Genomic DNA, 23,456 nt, shown 5'->3' with positions numbered 1-23,456 from the left:
ACTGAGGTCCCGCCAGGTGTAGATGGAGATCCCGGTGAGAACTGCAACACACAAGAAAAACTGATAAAATTATACAACGGAGTGCCCTGGGTCTAGGGAGAGGGGAGTGGGGTCACCTCCTAACACTCACCTGAGGCTGATCCCTATGTTCCCTAATGTCCCTATACAGGTCCTTCCCCCCGCTTCCGATTACGTGTGTAGGCCCTCTCTGGCCCTGACCTTACCCTTACCCTAACTAGTGATGGCCAGCGAGAGACACTGGTCTTGCCACTACAAATAAGATAACACAAGCACGTGGGAGGTAAGACAAACAGGGGCGGAAGGACACAACAATGAGTTCTCCAAGCTTTCTTCAGAAGGAGCTTTGCAGCTGCAACTGTAGCAACACCACAGCTCTGCAGAGACAAGCTCCTTCAACATGGACAGGTAAGGTTTGAGCTATAGCCGACATAGGGTGTAGTGAAGAGTGCATATTTATAGCAGAAGGGAGTGGTTGCAGCTGAGATTACAACTACCTGTTAGATCTCTGTCGGATAGAAATGTACCTTAACCTGGTAAGTACAGGATAGAATGAAATACTCTCCAACTCAGGGTAAATGATGAGTTGGCCCCAATGCAGATCTACGATCAACAATACACTATGATCTTCTGATCCCAGGTGCCATCGAGATCACATCAGGGTGTGTCATACTCGTTGAGTGACAAATTAAAATAAAACATTTGACCTTCCAAGGATTTTTTTTTATTGGTTTGGGCACAGACACAACTCTCTTCAGTCAAAAAAATGTTTCCAAAGAAAATGGATGCCACACAGATTTATCTAAGGAGGTGTGCTGCCCCTGCAGCGAATTGAACCGCTCGGGTTCTTGCAACGGCTGGCGGCTTGAGGGTCTCCGGACCCAGGGGCTTGAGGCCACTTCTAAAATGTAAAGAGGGTATGTACAGGGGAGGTATAGTTCGTGACGCCACCCGTGGTATACGGTAAGGAAGGGATACCGCCGCTGCCGTCGAAGTACCCGGGGTGATGGAGTGGGGCAACAAGGTATTATTGGCCTCCACAGGTAGGGGAAGGCCACGGGACTCGGTGTGGTGCCGTGGGATAAAGGAGTCACTCAGGTACTCACTCAGTCAATAAGCAGACGCTGACAACCGGGTAAACCAATTCTCGGGGTATCGCTGCCGCTGGAGGGGAGCTCGTCCGGGTCCCGTCCCCTACAGTGTCGCCTGGTGATCCGTGACCTGCCTCCTGGCACTAAGTTTAACTTCAATGTGGCGGCCCAGTAGTCTGAAACTTGCCAGACCCTGCTCCCCACTGTGGCTAAGTGTGCAAGCCTGCTCTCAGGGCTCATGCTTGGGATTTTCTGGACTGTATGTTTGGAAAGTCCTATCCCCCTCGTTGTGCTAGTGCCCCGATTCTGGAGCGGGTGGGAACAGATCATAAAGGCGCCGTTCTCCTCAGGTTAATTGCCGAGTTGCATGAAGCTTCTCCCCAACCTAGGATCCGTGTACCTCGCCATGCCTTCGGTCCCGGACCGGTGATAGTGCTAGGCTGCTGACCGTACTCCTTGACAGGTCCAGTCACCTTGCCTCAATCCCCTGTGACCGGGGGTCCGACTCCTCTAGGACCAGACCACTGTCTGCAACCTAGACAGCTTTTTTTGGGAGCCACCACTACCAACCTCTTCTCTCTCACTCTCACTCCAACTCTACTCACTACACTACTCACCTCCCCTCCCTGACCCCCCAGGACTCTATTCCACGCAAGCTGTCCACTGGTGTGCCTGGTGGGTGTGGTGCAATGTGTACCTAGGATTTGATTTGCTGTTGGAGGCAACACTGTATGATAGGGACCCAGAGCCATGAGGAACATGGAATACTGCACGGGAGGACAGTTTGTGCAGTATCCTGTGACGACCTGATAGTTCAGGGGCATCACATTCCCCCTTGGTTAAACATAGCTTGTCCCAGAGCTACAGGACATCCAGAGGTTTATTTTTGCATCTGGGAAGAAAAAGAATAACATTTTATTTATAGATTCACGTCCCACATTAGGGAGGCACATTACTTAAATGTTACTTTAAACTCTTAGAGTACATCTTTAACCATGGAACGCTACCGGTTATGCTAGTAGCGGAGACTCAACCTGCTCTGTTGCAGCCTCTTCCTGCGACAGTCCAGTCCCAACATCCTGGATCCCATCAATCCGCCACCCAAACAACCTGACCAGCTGCATTCATACTTGGGGTCCGTGACCGGGTTAAGGTCCCGGGTGTTGAAAAGACGACTCTAGTGGGCAAAGGAGGTCAGTGGTTAGTGGCCTTAATCGGGTACTGTTTATCTGCCCCTATTTGAATAAATAGAGCTGGACTAGTAGTACTTTGCTGTGGTCACTATACAGTTCATGGATCTATGCTCTTCCACTCCGCAGCTGAGCACATTGGACCACCGTTGTTATCGGGAACAGCTGATTGGAGCTAATTTCTGGTGTCACACCTCCACTCATGTAATATTGATTACCTATCCTAAAGATAGGCTATCAATATAAAAGTTCCAGACAACCCATCTAACTCAAAAGCTGCTTATAGACACACTGTATCTGGGACCTTGCTAACTGATATTTTATTTTATTCTGTAGGTGACATAAGTGATGGTGTACTATTTCCATTGATTCCATGCTGTGGCGTACTGGAGGAGAAAGAGAAAATAACGGTTGGTTGCCTTCTTAAAGATGCTATACCGCTTCCTGAAGCGATAAAATGGACAGAAGTTCTCAATACTAATGCAAAGATAATGAAAGTCAATCAACTCAATATGATGGGCAGTTTCCTCACTGTCACCAACTCATACTTGGAGCAAAAGCCATTAACCTGCTCTGTTAAAGACAAAAGTCAGGAAATCAAAGGTACATTTATTTTAATATAATAATAATAATTTTATTCATTTATATAGCGCTATTAATTCCACAGCGCTTTACATACATTGGCAACACTGTCCCCATTGGGGCTCACAATCTAGAGTCCCTATCTGTATGTCTTTGGAGTGTGGGAGGAAACCCACGCAAACACAGGGAGAACATACAGACTCCTTGCAGATGTTGTCCTTGGTGGGATTTGAACCCAGGACCCCAGCGCTGCAAAGCTGCAGTGCTAACCACTGAGCCACCGTGCCTATATCTGTATCATTGATCTATCTGCAAATGAAATCAAAGCAGCATTGGTAAAAAAAATGTAGGAGCAAGACCCAAGGCAGAAACCCAATTGTCAAAAATTGTATAATCGAGGAAAAACATCCCGCTTTATTTATGTGAAAGCATGGACTTGTCTTCATTCACCCATAGCGTAAATGCAACATTCTAGCTTCAAACACCACACTGAGCTATCTATCATCTGTCTATTCTTTCAATCTACCTGTATTGATTACATTATATATTTATTCTATCTGAAAAGTACCTATATATATATATATAAAATTCCCTCATTTCCAAAAATGTATAAAGATTTGGAAAACATAATTTGATGCTGTTATGTTGATCAAGTTTTCACCTATATAGGAAATATATCCAAACGCAGACACGTACATACGCAGACCCACATACAGGCATGTGTACATATTTAAAGACAATTTCACAAAAATACATATAAACAGACATAAATTTATACAAAGTCATACACACTGACATACATAGCTATACACATCATACATGCACACAGACACATTGGAGATATTATTAATATGGGGAAGCCAGCAGCAAACTCTCTCATCTCCTTGCTTGTCTTCATCCATCTCTTGCTGGCCATGTGCTTGTGCCGCCCTGCGTGATGGCCCTCATACATCAGTTTTTTGTCATCAGTCACAATCCGTTTTGTGACTGATGTGACGGATCCATGACCATTGAGGAAGGATTCTCCAGTCGTGCTGTATGTGTGTTACCCACCAATACCATCTGTAAATAATACACGAACTGCATGTGACTTGGTTTAAAATTGGCCACAGCAGCCTTTATTACCTATTATTTACATACTAACACAAGGGGGTGCCGTCCAACGGGCGACCCCAACAAATAACAATAGGTAACACAGTAACCAATACAGTAAATATACAACCCTGAGTAGGCCCAGTCCAGGAACCACTTCTCACCCCAGTATCCCTGGCCGCAACACACCGACCCAGAGATGAGGTATTAATCACCTACGGATTAACCCCCCAACTTTGCAGAACCCCGTGCCTGCAACATCCCGGAACCTGGAGCCACCATACCAAGATGGTGTCTCTCTGTCCAGTTACCATTGCCTTCAACCGCCTCTGGACCAGACCTACCCCCCGCTGCTGTGACAAAGAAACAACCCAGACCAAATTCCCCTCGGCATTAAACACAAGGGAGGGTGGGCGGGGATCGTTCCATATCCGGAAGTCAAGAGAGAGGGGGTAGGTCAAAGTCCTTTACTTACACCCCTCAACTGTCCCACCTCTTCCTCCAGGGAACTCCTCCTACCCACCAATCCCTTTACTCTGCCTTATAAACAAACCATTCCTGTTTCCATTAACCCCATCACTCCTTCCCTTCCCTCTAGTCATGTCGCCCCTCCACCCTATGGGTTCCATGGCTTTCTTCACTGATTGTGGTAAAACTGATGTTACGGATCCTGTAAAAAAACAGATCCGTCGTACCACTTTTTTCATGGTAAAGGTTATTTGCTGATGAAAACCTATATCACCCCATAGTGTAGGGAGAGAAAGAGAGAGAGAAAGAGAGAGAAATAGAGAGAAAGAGAAAGAGAGAGAGAGAGAGAAAGAGAGAGAGACAACCCCGGTGGTTGTCCTAGCGACTGGGAAAGTCCGATGCTTTGTAGTGGCTAACTATCCTGTCTGCCCAAGTCCAACTACCTGTGGGAAGGCACCTTACTGTTGAATGTGTGTGTTTTGGGAAGGCACCGGCAGGTTAACTCCCTCCTGGCCCATGATAGATATTACCCCATAAAAGTGGTTTAATACCCTGTGGCGCCTGAAGCCCAGGGGCGCCACATTCCTTGGTGGCAAATGGCAGCACTCCGGGACTGCAACATTTTACAAAGATTACTGCATTTTTGTTATGCATTAAACCAAAACATTATTTCTTCCCTTTTTGGGAGACACAGCAAATAAAACATTTCAAACATTTCAACTTTTTTAGACAGGTCAGCAAGTCATATCAACTTTTCAAAATGCAGCATAGAAAATCAACATTAATTTTAACTTTTTCTTATGCAAGAAAACATTTACTTTTACTCTTTTTTTTCTGCTGCTTCCGGTGGCGATGGCTGTACCAGGGAATCGGTCCCGGCTCCCTGGTTCTGGACACTCATGGGACAGGCTCTTGCAAAATGTCCCGCTTATCCACAATGGCGACAGATGGGCTGCTCGTCAGCAGTATACTGATCAGGAACTTGGGACAATGGGTCCTTACCACATCGTCGCCAGGTCATCAGCACTGGAAGCCAGTTCAATGGATACCAGTTGTTTCACCTGCTTGAACTGCACTGCATGGGTTAAGGCAGACACACACTTGATCAGTTCCTGAATCTGGAGTCGCCAATCACCAGGGGAATACTTTTCCACGGCTTGCTCTTTGGCATCCACCTTTAGCTTAGTAGTGGACACAGAATTGGGCCGAGATGATTCACGCAGCACTTGGATGGCCCGGTCTTTGAATTCGGCAAAGCTGATGTCTGGGTGTTGCATGGCTCTGGTGGGTATCAGACAGCAGCCCCTCCAGAAACTGGTCGGTCAGTAGGCGATTTTTATCCCCCACCTCTGCTGGTGCCCCCTGCTTGACTGCTTTCATTGCCTCCTGCAGATTTAAGGCATAATCCTGTATGCCCTCCTGGGCCCTTTGCTTGCATCCATAAAACCGCATTTTTATCTCAGAGGGTGTACGGGTATCAAAGGTTATCTTGAGCTTAGCCAAAATGTCCTTCACTACCCACTTGTCAGTCTCCAGCCAGGACATGACCTCCCTCCGGGCTGCTCCAGTGAACTGAGCAATGAGGATGTTAGCTTTCTGGCTCTCCGTTAGAGGGTAGATACGGAATACGCCATACAGTCGGCTCCTTGAAGTCAGACAAGGTGTAGGCTTCTCCAGAATATTGTGGCAGCCAGGTCACTCCTGGAAGGTAAGGCATGGTAAACGGGATCACTGGAGCGGCGGCTACCACAGCAGGGACAACCTCTGCTTCCTCCTCAGTGGACATATTACTTTTTGGTCTTTGCTTTCTGGCTGGCTCTGCAGTGAAATCCCTGTTCACACCTTTTGCTGTGGGCTCCGCCCACAACGGCACGCCCTTTGTTCCCATGCTTTGCAGTAATGGCGTCTGCCAAATTTTACGACGGTTTTACGGACTAATACGCCACACACAGTCCATAAACAGAAAGTTTATCAATAGGCGCACAGTACCCGATGGTTGCGGGCACAAATATCCTGTTCGTGACGTGACGCCAAATGTAACGCCCCACGGGGCAGGTGTTTTAAATTACTCATTGCCAGGCCGGGGGTGCAGATCCTCTGCGTTGTCATGGGGTGGCAGGGAGGTTGGAGGTGGTAGTTGGAGGTTAGGAAAGTCTGTTTAAGGTGTGATGCCACCTGTGGTATGCGGTCAGGGATGGGCCGCCGCTGCAGGATCTTTCACCAGGGCAGATGTTGGGTGCAGCCGGGATGGTATCAATCCCCACAGGCGGAGCGGGTCTCGGGAGGATGGCGGGGGTCAGAGATGGTCCCCGTTGGCACCAAAGCGCTTGACGACTGCAGCGGTAAAGGAGAGGAAGAGGCAGGGGCTGCGGTTCCAGGTCTTTTACTCACAAGTAGTTCAGGCGCTGCCCCAGAGCACCGGTCTCCGCCACGATGGGCTCCAGCCTATCCCGGATAGTCGGTGGTCACTGCCGGTGCTCGTCAAAGTCTTTTAGTAAAGTGTCCTTCGGTTGCTATCTGGAACCCGGGCCGAGCCTCCTGCTCCAAGCCACGGAGCCAGAGAGAGAAACACTAACTCCTGTTGTCAGTGCTAGATGTTATCCCAAGCTGTGACGGGAAGGTTCTGCTCTAAGTGTGTTTGGTTGCGCCTATTTATGGCTAACTATCCTGTCTGCCCTAGTCGAACCCCCTGTGTTTGAAGGTACCTTGCTGTTGTAAGTGTGTGTTTTGTGAAGACACCGGCAGGTTAACCCCCTCCTGACCCGGGATAGATATTAACCCATAAAAGGGGTATAATAGCCTGTGGCGCCTGAAGCCCAGGGGTGCCACACATACATGTTACTGGGGGACGCTGGGGGCCTGTGGAATATACACATTACTGGGCGACACTGGGGGGTATACACATTACTGGGGGTATACAGATTACTGGGGGACGCTGGGGGCCTGTGTGAATGTATCCACATTACAGAGAGGCGCTGGGGCCTGTGGGATATGCACATTACTGAGGCAAGCTGGGGGACATACACATTACTGGGGGATGCTTGCAGCCTGTGGGATATACACTTTACTGGGGGACGCTGGGGACCTGAGGGTCATATAAATTACTGGGGACGCTGGGAACCTGTGAGATATAAACACTACTGGAGGACACTAGGGACCTGGGGACATACACATTATTAAGGGATGCTGGTAGTCTGTGGGATATACACGTTACTGGGGGACGCTGAGTGTCTGTGGAATATACACATTACTGGGGGATGCTGGGAACCTGTTGGCATACACATAACTGGGGGATGCTGAGAGCCTGTTGGATATACACATTACTGGTGGACGCTGGTGGTCTGGGGGGTGAACACATTACTGAGGACACTGGGGTCCTGGGGGGCATGCATATTATTGGTGGATAGTGGGGCCTGTGGGATATACACATTACTGGAGGACGCTGGGGGCATACACATTACTGGGGGACACTGGGGGCCTGTGAGATATACACATTAATGGGGATGCTGGGGGCCTGTGGCATATAAATATTACTGAGGGACACTTGGGACCAGTGGGATATACACATTACTGTGGATGCTGTGGGCCCGTGGGACATGCACATTATTGGGGACTTTAGGGGCCTGTAGGATATACACATTACTGGGAGATGCTGGGGACCCAGGGGCATACACATTACTGGTGGACGCTGGGGGCTTGTGAAATATATACATTACTGGGGGATGCTGGGGAAGGCGTACACATACTGGCCCTGAGGGCCTGTGGGGCATACACATACTGGCCCTGAGGGCCCATAGGGCATACAAATACTAGTCCTGAGGGCCCATGGGGAATACGCATAATGGGACCCACACACACACACACACTGCCCCATGTATAATATCCCCCCACACACACTGCTCCTCTGTATAATATGTCTCCCACACACACTGCCCTATGTATAATATCCCCCACACACACACTGCCCCTCAGTAGAATATACCCACACAATGCCCTGTGTGTAATATTCATACACACTGCTCCTCTGTATAATATGCCCCACACACACTACTCCTCATTGTAATACCCCCCCCACATACACTGCTCCTCTGTAAAATATCCCCTCACACTGCTCCTCTGTATAATATCCCACACACACACACACACACACGCACACAGACACACACACTGCACCTCGGTATACTATCCCCCAGCACACACACTGCTTCTCTGTATAATATACCCCACACACAGTGCCCCTCTGCATAATATGCCCCCACACACTGGTCTTCTGTATAATATCCCCACACACACACTGCTCCTCTGTATAATATCCCTCCACACACTGCTTCTCTGTTCAGTATCCCCCACACACACTGTTTATCAGTATAATATCCCCCACATACACTGCTCCTCTCTATATCCCCCACACACACTGCTCCTCTGTATAATATCCTCCCACACACACTGGTCCTCTGTATAATATCTCCCCACACACACTGCTCCTCTGTATAATAATCCCCCACACACATACTGCTCCTCTGTATAATATGCCTCACACACACACACACACACACACACACTGCTCCTCTGAATAATATCCTCCCACACACACTGCTCCTCTGTATAATATCTCCCCACACACACTGCTCCTCAATATATCCCCCTCCACACACTGCTCCTCTGTATAATAATCCCCCACACACATACTGCTCCTCTGTATAATATGCTTCACACACACTGCTCTTCTGTATAATATGCCCCCCACACTGCTCCTTTGTACAACATCCTCCCCACACACACACTACTCCTCTGTATAATATCCTCCCCAAACACACTACTCCTCTGTATAATATCCCCACACATATACTGCTCCTCTGTAAATCCCAACACACACTGCCCATCTGTATAATATCCCACACACACTGCTCCTCTGTATAACATCCCCCTACACACACACTGCCCCTCTGTATATCCCCCACACACAGCAACTCTGTATAATATCCACACACACCTTGACCCTCTGTGTAATATCCCTCAATAACTCTGCCCCTTTGTACACTATCCCCCACACAAACTGCCCCTCTTTATATATATCCTCACACAAACAATGCTCCTCTGTATATCACCCCACACACACTACACCTCTGTATACTATCCCCCCACACACATTGCCTCTCTGTATAATATCCTCCTGGTATATACCTATGTCCAAATCCTGGTATATATGTCTGCATCCTGGGCCCTTCCTGGTATGCATGTCCCATCCTGGTTTATTGTCCCCTTTCTAGCATAAATGTCCTCCTCCAGGTACATATGTCCCCATCCAGGGAACCTCCTGGCATGTATATCCCACTCCTGGGCACATTCTGGTATATATGCCCCCATCTTGGTTTCTGTCCCCTTCCTGGTATATATGTCCTCCTCCTGCTATATATGTTCCTATCCTGGTTTACTTGTCCCTTTCCCAGCATATATATCCCCATCCTACGCTCTTCCTGATGTATATATATTCCCCTCCTGAGCACATTCTGGTACATATGTCTCCCCATCCTGGGTTTTTGTCCCCTTTCCAGCATATATATCCCCATCCTGGGCCCCAACTGATATATATATATATGTGTATATATATATATATAAATATATATATATATATACATATATATATATATATATATGTAGATATATATACACCAGGAGGGGCCCACGAAGGGGAAATATATACTAGAAGGAGGACACATATACCAAGAAAAGGACAAAAACCAGGATGGGGACATATATAACCAGAATGTGCCCAGGAGCCCAGGAGGGGGATATATATATCCCCCTCCTGGGCTCCTGGGCACATTCTGGTTATATATGTCCCCATCCTGGTTTTTGTCCTTTTCTTGGTATATGTGTCCTCCTTCTAGTATATATTTCCCCTTCGTGGGCCCCTCCTGGTGTATAAATATCCCACTCCTGGGAACATTCTGCTATATATGTCTCCATCCTGGTTTTTGTCCCCTTCCTGGTAAATATCTCCTCCTTCTTGTATATATGTGCCCTTCTTGGGCCTCTCCTCATATATTTGTCTATTTAAAAAAAAGAAACATTTTAGTTACCCTCCCCAGCTCCCAAGTCCTGCAATGTCCTCTATGAGCAGCGATGCATTTCAACTGCATGTGTGCCCTCCACACATCCAGCTAAAGCAAGGCAGAGGCTGCAGTCAGCAGCCGCCCCCATGACTCGGGGCTAGAGCCAGCGGACCCCCCACCACCCGCGGCTGAAGTCTGCGGGCCCCCCGCCACCCACTGCTGGAGTCAGTGCCCCCACCACCCGCGGCTGGAGTCAGCGGCCCCCCCATCATCAGCTGAAGTCAGCGGCCCACCATCACCCACGGCTGGAGTCAGCGCCCCCCCCACCACCCACGGCTGGAGTCAGCAGCCCCTCCACCTCCCGAGGCTGGAGTCAGTGGCCCACCACCACCCGCGACTGGAGTCAGCGGCCCCCCCACCACCCGCGGCTGGAGTCAGTGGCCCCCCCACCAGCGGCTGGAGTCAGCGCCCCCCCCACCAGTGGCTGGAGTCAGCGGCCCCCCCACCAGTGACTGGAGTCAGCGGCCCCATCACCAGCAGCTGGAGTCAGCGGCCCACCACCACCACCACCCGCGGCTGGAGTCAGCGGCCCCCCCCACCACCACCAGCGGCTGGAGTCATCAGCCCCCTCACCACCCGCGGCTGGAGTCAGTAGCCCCCCTACCACCCGCAGCTGGAGTCAGCGCCCCCCCCCACCACCCACGGCTGAAGTTAGCGGCCCCCCACCACCCGCGGCTGGAGTCAGTACTCCTGGCGATCTTCAGCTCATAGAGTGCCTACCTCTCCCTGCCGGATGCCGCATCCTCGCTAGCTCCGCGTTGCCCGCAGCACTGTGATGAGGTGCAGAGTGATGACCTCATCACATTGGGCTGTGGGATGACGCGCCGCCTTTCTGCTCTTCTCCACTCACAGTGCCTCACCCACCACATGGCTAATTTGCATGCGATGCCCTAGAAGGACTTCGCACGCACCTTAGTCATGTGATGTGCAGACTGCAGTAGTGGCTGAAGCGACACCGCCGGTCCCCTCCGCTGTAGCTGTGACTGGGGCTCGGTGAAGATGGTGAGCCCAGCTGGCCAGGGGCTACATAAAGCTAAGTGATTAACCTGGGCCCGGCCTGGCCCCCCTCTCTTCACCGGGCCCAGTACACCAGTCACAGTAGTAATGCCCTGATGGCAGCCCTGTATGGAGCACACACATATTGTCTCTGGGGGCCTGTGGGGTGCACACATTCTGTCTCTGGGGGAATATGCAGGCAAGCAGTAGCACTGTAAAATGCTGGGGGTAGGGGTGGGATTCAAATTTTTAACAACAGGTTATCTGTAACCCCCGCCCAGTTATGGCCTCTTTCCCCTGCAGATCCCATCCCATTATATCCTATTTTCCAGCACATCTTATCCGATGTGCTCCTTTTCCCTTATAGTTCGCACCTTATGTGGTTCCTTTTCCCATATAGCTCCCATCTTATGTGGCCTCCTCTCCCCATATAGCTCCCATCTTATGTGACCTCCTCTCTCCATATAGCTCCCATCTTATGTGGCCTCCTCTCCCCATATAGCTCCCATCTTATGTGGCCTACTCTCCCCATATAGCTCCCATCTTATGTGGCCTCCTCTCCCCATATAGCTCCCATCTTATGCGGCCTCCTCTCCCCATATAGCTCCCATCTTTTGTGGCTCCTCTCCTCATATAGCTCCCATCTTATGCGGCCTCTACTCCCCATATAGCTCCCATCTTTATGCGGCCCCCCTCCCTGCATCTTCGGCTCACTGAGCGCTTACCTGCTCCAAGCCCCGGTGGCCTCTCCTCTGTCTTCTGTTCTCCACGGTAGTCTCTAAGCACTCTGACGCTGACAGACGGCAGTAGGAGGAGCTACCTCCTCACGCTGCCGTGACCACTCTGCAGCGTCAGCGCGAAGCTGTATGCCGGGTCAGGGAGTAGACAGGCTTCACTGAACCTGGAAGTGCAGCACGTACGGAGGTACGGGGATTCATTTGTGCTCGTGTCTTAAAGACACTAACACAAGTGAATACAGGAAACTGGATCGCCGGAGCCATTTCTTGCCGGTTCGGGGAACCGGCTGCTATGTTAACAACCGGTTAGCCCAAACCGGACAGAACCGGCTGAACCCCACCCCTGGCTGGGGGCCAGCAGCTGCTACTCTTTCTCTGTTGGACACGAGCGTATTACATGCTAGCTCTGCCCACAGACAAACCCCGACCTGTGGGTGTGTGCTCTGCTGATTTAAAGTGCCGGCAAACAGCAGAGAGCACTATCTGAGGTTCCCGGAAATCTCCCTGGGTGCTGCAGGAAAGCTATTGACGACCTGTTCCTGCTGACCGCAAGTGGGTCTCCTGGCTTTTCTTTCTATGAAACAATAGGATAGGCTGGAACCTTCTCTTCCGGTAGATTTTAAGCAAACCCTGCTGAAATCTGAAGGTTTTCTTGAAGTTCATCTATAGGGGTCTTAATAAACATCGATTTCATGGGACGACCTAGAATTTGAATCAGCTGAACAAGCTTTGCAGATAGTGAACCACTAGAGATCTAAGCTCTAAATTCCTCAAAATGTTAATATAAGTCTGACCTGTTGTAACTGTTCTGTTCTGACTCAAAGGTCAGCTTACGGGATCACCAGTGAGGTCCAAATTTAATTTGGTGTCTTAGATATCAAGCACTTGGAGAAAAGAAATGCATACTTGTTGTGAGCAAAATCAGCTTCTGTTTATTTACCAGTGCACGCATAATTTATACAATTTACAGACCAATGGAATATTGCATAAATGCTTCAGTGGAAATTCACCAGTTGCCCCCCTGCGTCATATATGACCTTTAAGTCTCCAAAATCGGGAAACTTAAGGGCACTTTACACGCTGTGATATTGCTATCGATATCGATAGCGAGTGTACCCGCCCCCGTCGGTTGTGCGTCCCGGGCAAATCGCTGCCCGTGGCGCACAACATCGCTTACACCCGTCACACGGACTTACCTTCCCTGCGACGTCGCTGTGGCCGGCGAACCGCCTCCTTTTTAAGAGGGCGGTTCGTGCGGCGTCGCAGCAACGTCACACAGCAGCCGCTCACCTCCTTCCTTCCTCATTGCCGGTGGACGCAGGTAAGGAGATATTCATCGTTCCTATGTTGTCACACATAGCGATGTGTGATGCCGCAGGAACGACGAACAACCAGCGGCATGCACCACCAACGATATTATGAAAAGGAGCGACGTGTCAACGATCAACGATTTTTGCCGTTTTTGCGATCGTTGATCGTCGCTCTTAGCTGTCACACACTGCGATGTCGCTAACGACGCCGGACGTGCATCACAAACACCATGACACCGACGATATATCATTAGCGATGTCGCAGCGTGTAAAGCACCCTTTAGAGTCTTGCATATGAGATAAGAAAATATTTTAAACAAAAATAAGACCTTGAATATGAGACTGAGGCTAGTATGTACTAAAGAAAATGTAATGTAATTGAAACTAAATGGAATAATAAAGTATTTAAAATATAGAAATATAGAAACTATTAACACTTCTATATCAGACCTATAATACAGGTTTTAATTTAGGATCAATATGAAATATATAATTGACATAACAGTAAAGGGGTACTCCGAGAAATGTAATAAGAATAAATAACTAAAATAAATAAGTACATTTAAATATTACAAATTTTACTAAATACCTTTATTTAGCAAAAAGGTAATCTTCAGTTAGTGGACTATCAGGATTTGAAATCAGCTCCCAGCAGTTTCCCAGCAGTCCAACATCTTAGGACGGCCTGCATAAAGACATCTGCTGGAGAAAGACATCGGGTGAGGGCAGTATTATGTCACTGTCATGATGTTAGTTTGGGATAGCAAAGGACAGGGAGCTTCTATGCTTTCCCTTATGCTAAGGGTTGCTAGGCTATCCTTCACCTCCGGATTACTCCTAATGGTGGAGACGCTGTAGTCCCGTGCCTTTCTATACACCTGAGAAATTCTACTTTAATACTCCACCTCCCCCCAGGGAATAACGGAGCAAGAGTGAGATAGTAAACAGAAAAGGACAGACAAGGGAAAACCAAAACTCTGTCACATTGCAGAGATATAGGAATTGACAAAGAGAGACTCAGAAGAAAAACAAGAGTAGGAGCGTAGTAACAAAAACGCAACAAGGGTTAAGTCAAGAACAGCACACAGCAACAGGTATCACACTAGAGAGTCTGGATCACCACACCTCCACAGACCAACTAAGAAAAACTATAGCTGGCATAGGTGGAAGGATCTAGGCAGCATATATAGGAGGGGAGCAGATGTGATTGGCTCCCCAACAGCAGATGATCAAAAGAGACTAACAAGGAGACTAGCAGAGAATAACTCCTGCTAGTTACCTATGAATTAGCACTTAGTAGGTTGAATCATGAGCATGATAGTACATAAACTAAAGATTACCTTTCTGCTACAATTTTGCTACATAAAGCCATTTAGTAAAATGTGTAATATTTAAATGTATTTTATTTTAATTATTCATTTTTATTACATTCCTTGGAGTATCTCTTTAAGGGCTCTTTCACATGTTGAATCGCCATGCACACACTCGTCCCGGCTCTTCCGACCCGGGTGTGACAGAAATATATAAAGCTGTCATTCTCTGGTCAGGAGAGCCGCAGACAGTCCACGCATTGCCAGTGTGACAATGAAATGCACAGATATGTGAAAGAGCCCTTAAACTTATTTTTTATTTTTGTTTTAATTCATAAATCAATAGTACACATGAAAATAAGCAACTTTCTAATATATCTTATTAGACAAATCTGCTTCTTTCTCCTACTGGATTACTCATTCTCAATTCTGAGGTTGAGGGTACGGTTCCACTTGCATATAGCTTCCATTGCGAAAGCATCGGAAGTGATATGCTAATGACCCTCTGCTGTGAGCGTCAGCCGAGGGTCATGCGACTGTGATGCGATCTTGCGATCACATCACAGCTGAGGAGAAGAGGGAGGGAGCACTTTCTCCACATCTCCTCCGCTGCCTGTCTCTTCGTATATCGCACTGCACACGGATGACATGTGAGTGCAGTTGCGATGTCTCACACGCTCCCATAGACTTGTATGGGGGTGCGTGAGCCAAGACTTGCTGCAAAACGCTATGCCGTTATGGCATGACAAATCAATCGCAGATGGACATTGCCCATAGTTTTGCACTAGAGTGAGAGCAAGCCAATGTTATATCAGATTGCACTCGCCCATGCAAAACGCAAGTGGAACCGTACCCTAAATCTGTATTCAGTGAAGACAGACTTTTACATTACTGAGATAAGAGATGGACGTTGCAACTGATAAGATTTTATGTAGATGGTTTGGAATTAAAGGAGAGGAAATAGAGGCTAAGTTTCTGCCTTACTTTTACATAGAATCTTATAAAAATCAAATGCCATCTCCAGTCTCAGTAATGAGAAAATCTGCATTCACAAATTATACTAAAGAATTGAGAATTTTGAAAAGGAATTACCATTCCTGGTGGAGAAAGGAGCAGTTTTTCTGATAAGATATATTACAAAGTTTCTTATATTCACATGTACTATCAATTTAGAAGATAAAAAGTATAACGTCGATTATTTGTTTTATGTATTGGAAAAATGTTACTAATGTGTAAATGTTAACGCAAATCAAATGATCTTATTCAATTCCAGTTTGTAGCAGCGTCGTCAAAATTCCCCATATTGAGATCTTTCTGCTGCCTTTTGATGAGAGCATTGAGGCAAACAGGCCTCTGGTTTGTTATGTCTCTGACTTCACCCCCAAACAAATCCAAGTAGTTTGGCTTAAAAATGGTAAGGAGCACGCTTCCCCGCTATCTACATTTAAAGTCCTAAAAGGTGAAGATGGGCTATTTTCTGGAATAATTAAACTCAATGTCAGCAGAAAAAGTTGGAATAATGGAGACAAGTACACGTGTAAGGTGGACATGAAGGGAGAAATCTTCATGGAGAATATTAGCAAATGTTCAGGTAAGAAGACAACGATATGTACATGTATTAAATCTAGTTGGAGTAACTGTTAGTTTTTTTCTATGTCAGTAACACATTTTATAATATATTTTAGAGAAAATGCCTAGTTCTCTTCCTAGACTGATGAATAACTCAGTTCATGAGTAAAATCTGACTTTAATGAATACAGATTTTCAGCTCCCTTAGGCCCGTTTCACACGTCAGTGAAAAACACAGACGTTTTTCACTGGCGTGTAAAACACGCACATCTCCCTGCAGGTGCCGAAAATCACGTCACACATGGGTTGTCTAAGTGCAATCCGGGCTCCGTTCTCCGTGGCCCGTGATTGCACTTAGAGATTCACTCACCTGCGCCCGCTCCTGCTCTCCATGGTGCTGATCGCTCCCACGATGCAGCATCCGGCCGGCGGTGACCCCTGCAGCAGCTGCTTCCGGGTCGGCTGTGTCGCGCATAATGAATATGCGCGACAGTAATCAGCCGGCACAGAAGGAGCAGAGAGAACGGGCTGCAGAGGACATCGCTGGACGCCGGGTGAGTTAAAATGTTTTTTATTTTAAAAGCACGTTTTTTTCTGGCACGTGTTTCACAGACCACACCACTGCGTGGTCCGTGGAACATCAGTGATGCCAGAAAAAAATGGACATGTCTCCGTGCAGCAATCACGCACATGCGGGTACGCCGCACGGAGACACGTGCAGTGACAAATCACTGACGTGTGAGCAGACCCATTCATTATAATGGGTCTGCGTATGTCAGTGATTCTGGTACGTTTAAAAAAAGCACAAACGTCCCAGAATCACTGACGTGTGAAAGGGGCCTTAGGGAGGAGATGACAGTTTATGCTTCTAAACATCTATAGAGGGTTAGAGGAGGGCTAAAGGGGTGGGCCGAAGTCAAACTAAATTTAATTCTAAATCCCTATCTATTTTACGCCGTAATTAAAAATTTTCTACTGTTACTTAACTACACTATCTAAATCAGGGGTGGGCAATTAATTTTCCCATGGGGCCGCATGAGAAATTGGGATTGGTTTAGAGGGCCGGACTAATATAATTACCTCAGTTCTACCCAATATACTACATTGCTACACCCCCTCCATATACTACACCTGTAATAAACTACATCACTACACCCCTATATACTACACCTGTAATAAACTACATCACTACACCCCTATATACTACACCTGTAATAAACTACATCACTACACCCCTATATACTACACCTGTAATAAACTACATCACTACACCCCTATATACTACACCTGTAATAAACTACACCACTACACCCCTATATACTACACCTGTATTATACTACACTCCCTCCATATACCTGTAATATACTACACCCCCATATACACCTGTATTATACTACAACACTATATAATACACCTCCGATATACTACATCATTACACCCCTATATACTACACCTGTAATATACTACATCACAACACCCCATATACTACACCTGTAATATAGTACACCCCCATATAGTACACCTGTAATATAGTACACCTCCATATAGTACACCTGTAATATACTACATCACTACACCCCATATACTACACCTGTAATATAGTACACCCCCATATAGTACACCTGTAATATAGTACACCTGTAATATACTACATCACTACACCACTATATAGCACACCTGTAATATACTACAACTCCATATAGTACACCTGTAATATACTACATCACTACACCCCTATATACACCTGTAATATACAACATCACTACACCCCATATACTACACCTGTAATATACTACACCTCCATATAGCACACCTGTAATATACTACATCACTACACCACTATATAGCACACCTGTAATATACTATACCTCCATAGAGCACACCTGTAATATACACCTCCATATAGCACACCTGTAATATACTACATCACTACACCACGATATAGCACACCTGTAATATACTACACCTCCATATAGCACACCTGTAATATACTACACCTCCATATAGCACACCTGTAATATACTACACCTCCATATAGCACACCTGTAATATACTACACCTCCATATAGCACACCTGTAATATACTACACCTCCATATAGCACACCTGTAATATACTACACCTCCATATAGCACACCTGTAATATACTACATCACTACACCCCTATATAGCACACCTGTAATATACTACACCTCCATATAGCACACCTGTAATATACTACACCTCCATATAGCACACCTGTAATATACTACACCTCCATATAGCACACCTGTAATATACTACACCTCCATATAGCACACCTGTAATATACTACATCACTACACCCCTATATAGCACACCTGTAATATACTACACCTCCATATAGCACACCTGTAATATACTACACCTCCATATAGCACACCTGTAATATACTACACCTCCATATAGCACACCTGTAATATACTACACCTCCATATAGCACACCTGTAATATACTACATCACTACACCCCTATATAGCACACCTGTAATATACTACACCTCCATATAGCACACCTGTAATATACTACACCTCCATATAGCACACCTGTAATATACTACATCACTACACCCCTATATAGCACACCTGTAATATACTACACCTCCATATAGCACACCTGTAATATACTACACCTCCATATAGCACACCTGTAATATACTACATCACTACACCCCTATATAGCACACCTGTAATATACTACATCACTACACCCCTATATAGCACACCTGTAATATACTACACCTCCATATAGCACACCTGTAATATACTACATCACTATACCCCCATATACTACACCACTATATACACCTCCATATAGCACACCTGTAATATACTACACCCCCATATGTCGCACCCCCATATCACACACACTACACCCCATACAGCCTGCACCCCCATATCACACACACTACACCCCCATATGTCACACACCATGCCCACATATCTCACCCTGCCTGTACCCCAATTTACCCCTCTCAAACACTCTGCACCCCTTCACATCCTTCTGTCAGTCTACAGCCCTCATATGCCACTCACCCTGCAGCCCCCTCCCCCTCATGTCCCCTCTTTCTCATTACCAGTCATCATGTGTCCACATCTCCTTCAGGATTCAGTATTCTCTGCTTTCTGCCCGGCCTCCTGTGTCTCCTCCCACACAGTCACATGGGCGTGACATCATCGCAGGTCCTGCAAGATGAATTATTCCGTCTGCTGTGCTGCTCCTTCTCCTGCAGGGCGGGCGGGAACTTTTGAAATGACACACGCAGCGCAGTACTGACAACGTCAGAGCGCGCGCGTGTGTCAGTGACAATTAGTGCCGGCAGGGAACAGAGGAAAGACTCCTGCGTTCCGCTGCCTGCACTGACTGCGGACCTGCACAGGATCTCTCCCTGCTTGGCAGTGGCACGCTGCAGCCCGGCTCCACTGCACCGGCTGAAGACGGGCGGGCCGGTCACAGAGAGCAGGCGGGCCGGATGTGGCCCGCGGGCCGCCCCTTGCCCAGGTCTGATCTAAATGATATCTTATTTTTTTTTCTTATTTCCTGTTTGAGGATGCTTCATTGAGTATTCCAGTGCATGCTGGGATACTCAATCAAAGCATCATCAGAATAGGTGGCAGAGGATGTAAACACTGTCACAGCCCTTGGCCCCTCCTTGAAATGAAGCGTCATCAGTGACACTCGTTTCAGGGGCTGTGCTGCTCATTCCTGCTGTCTGTCCCTCCTTGCAAGCTGTGCACTGTGCGACCTGCACAATGATAGCTTCTGTTCTGTTGTCAGCTGAGATCAGTAAAAATCTGCCGACACCAGACCAGTGATAATACCTGCCATGCAGGAGACCAGTTATGTCATGCATGTCCTGCATGCCGGGTATTGAAACCTGCTGCAAGCAAATTATTACTGATATGAGCCAACAACAGAGCGGACGTGGCCACTGTGCAAATTGCACAGTGCACGGCAAGCAGGGAGGGATGGAAACAGCAGGGATGAGCACAGTTCATGAAATGAGTCTCACTGATGATTCTTCGTTCAGGGAGGGGGCAGGGGCTGTGAACGTTTTTGCAGTCTCTGCCCCCTGTTCTGATGATGCTTTGATTGATTACTCCCCGGCATGCACTGGGATTCTCAAACAAAGTGTGCTAACACAGGAAATAGAAAAACAATAGAAACCAATTAGATGTGTAGTGTACTTAGGGAATGATAGGAAATTTTTACACAAGTATTTTAGAAAATAGCTTAGATTAATGCACTAAATAGATAGGAATTTAGAATTAAATTTAGTTTGACTTCGGTCCACCCCTCTAAGGAGGCAGACAGACATTTTGCTAGTGCACCTGATACATTGCAGTGCACCATGATAGTTAAACTTTAAAACAAATTTTTTTATGTAGTTATCCTGAAATCTTGTAGTTTTTACGCTATTTACTGGACCTATTATTAGGCTGATGCTTCCAGTTCTGTAAAAGTCATCTTCAGTAATCATCTCAGTATTGTCATTGCCAGGGTTGCAAAGTAAATTAAAAGTACCACATAAATACACTGTGTGCAGAATTATTAGGCAAGTTGTATTTTAGCAGATTTTTTTTATTATTGATCAACAACTATGTTCTCAATCAACCCAAAATAAAAAATATCAAAGCTTAATATTTTTGGCAGTTGGAGGGTTTTTTTAAGATTTGGCTATCTTAGGAGGATATATGTTTGTGCAGGTAACTATTACTGTACAGAATTATTAGGCAACTTAATAAAAACCAAATATATTCCCATCTCACTTGTTTATTTTCACAAGGTAAACCAATATACTTGCACAAAATTTAGAAATAAACATTTCTGACATGCAAAAACAAAACTCAAAAAAAATTAGTGACCAATATAGCCACCTTTCTTTATGATGACACGCAACAGCCTACCATCCATAGATTCTGTCAGTTGCTTGATCTGTTTACGATCAAAATTTCGTGCAGCAGCCACCACAGCCTCCCAGACACTGTTCCGAGAGGTGTACTGTTTTCCCTCCCTGTAGATCTCACATTTTATGAGGGACCACGGGTTCTCTATGGGGTTCAGATCAGGTGAATAAGGGGGCCATGTCATTATTTTTTTATCTTTTAGACCTTTTACTGGCCAGCCACGCTGTAGAGTAGTTGGATGCATGTGATGGCGCATTGTCCTGCATGAAATTCATGGTTTTTTTTAATGATACCAACTTCTTCCTGTACCACTGCTTGAAGAAGTTGTCTTCCAGAAACTGGCAGTAGGTCTGGGAGTTGATCTTCACTCCATCCTCAACCCAAAAAGGTCCCACAAGTTCATCTTTGATGATACCAGCTCATACCAGTACCCCACCTCCACCTTGCAGGCGTCTGAGTTGGAGTGGAGCTCTCTGCCCTTTACTGATCAGCCTCTGGCCCATCAATCTGGCCCATCAAGAGTCACTCTCATTTCATCACTCATTTCTTGACCCAGTCTTGACATTTTATCTTATGTTTCTTGTTCAAAGGTGGTCATTTTTCAGCCTTCCTTACCTTGGCCATGTCCCTGAGTATGGCACACCTTGTGCTTTTTGATACTCCAGTAAGGTTACAGCTCTGAAATATTGCCAAACTGCTGGCAAATGTCATCTTGGCAGCTTCACACTTAATTTTCCTCAATTCATGGGCAGTTATTTTGCGCCTTTTTTGCCCAACACGCTTCTTGCGACCCTGTTGGCTATTTGCCATGAAACACTTGATTGTTCGGGGATCACTCTTCAAAAGTTTGGCAATTTCAAGATTGCTGCATCCCTCTGCAAGACATCTCACAATATTTTGACTTTTCAGAGCCCATCAAATCTCTCTTCTGACCCATTTTTCCAAAAGAAAGGAAGTTGCCCAATAAGTATGCACCCCTTATATAGGGTGTTGAGGTCATTACACCACACCCCTCCTCATTACAGAGATGCACATTACCATATTTACTTAATTGGTAGTTGGCTCTCAAGCCTATACAGCTTGGAATAAGACAATATGTATAAAAAGTATCATGTGATCAAAATACTCATTTGCCTAATAAGTCTGCACACAGTGTATACTTAGATAATATGGGATCCGCCATTGAAAAATACACTTTAATTAGCAATTAAATGTAGCAATTAAATATATATATAGCATAGTCTCATAAACTTCAGGGTCATGAAATAGTATGTGACCTTTCACTAGTTGTATAATGTTAAACTGACCACATCATGGAATAGTAAATGCAAAATTGAGAAAAATGTTGTTTTGTTTTGTGGGGTTTTTTTTATTTCTCTTCTCCAATGCAGAGATATTAGCTTGTAAAGTTTACAAAAACAGTTCCACTTTCGTCTCTCTGCAACTAGTTTTGGGGGTAGGTGTGGTACAGCAAAGCTTTGTCTCATTACAAACAGGTCTGCAGCTGCACTCCTTTCACTGCTGTCAGATCTGCTGGACTGCCCTTCCCCCGACACTGACTAACCTGAGATGAAAGGTCTATGTAATCACACATCTTTGCACTACTCCAAGAAATTTGGAATCACACACATATATGGAGTGAGGTCAGTGAGTGCAGGGTTGTCTGTTATTACATGTCTCATATAGGAGAATGCCTTTTCTAAGGTATTGTGGGGCATGTTCTTTTTTCCTTCCTGTATGTTCCTACATGCCAATAAGTGTCACGCTCCCCGTGCCCCAGCACCACTCCTTACCCACTGATCCAGTCCACGTGTCCACCGGTCATGGCTGCCGCTCCCGCTCTTGCTCCCCAGAGTCCTGTTCCTGGTCTCAGGAGTCTGATTCTGACTAATGTTCTGTATAGGACCGGGCCGCGCCCACTCACCTGGTCTTATAGCCCCAGCACTGCTGCAACAGGAAATGACCTGAGGCTGTGCTGAGTATATAAGACTGGCCTCTCCATGTGGGCGGCGCCTGATCATCGTTTGTGTTTCTATGCCTTGTCTTGTGAGCT

At 46.5% G+C, this 23,456-nt stretch overlaps 1 protein-coding gene across 1 annotated transcript in view; it reads left to right on the top strand.

The window, feature by feature from the left end:
- The first annotated feature begins 332 nt into the window (after nucleotides 1-332).
- Nucleotides 333-23,456, top strand: part of LOC142317052 (uncharacterized) — a 108,168-nt gene continuing 85,044 nt past the window's right edge. The window contains exons 1-3 of the mRNA XM_075353022.1: nucleotides 333-426; nucleotides 2,636-2,902; nucleotides 16,184-16,501. Of these exons, the coding sequence (XP_075209137.1) occupies nucleotides 333-426; nucleotides 2,636-2,902; nucleotides 16,184-16,501 (679 nt within the window). The remainder of the gene's footprint in view (nucleotides 427-2,635; nucleotides 2,903-16,183; nucleotides 16,502-23,456) is intronic.

Source organism: Anomaloglossus baeobatrachus, chromosome 1 (genome assembly GCF_048569485.1).
Source record: "Anomaloglossus baeobatrachus isolate aAnoBae1 chromosome 1, aAnoBae1.hap1, whole genome shotgun sequence".
NCBI lineage: Eukaryota > Metazoa > Chordata > Amphibia > Anura > Aromobatidae > Anomaloglossus > Anomaloglossus baeobatrachus.
This window is presented reverse-complemented; position numbering and strand designations above follow the sequence as displayed.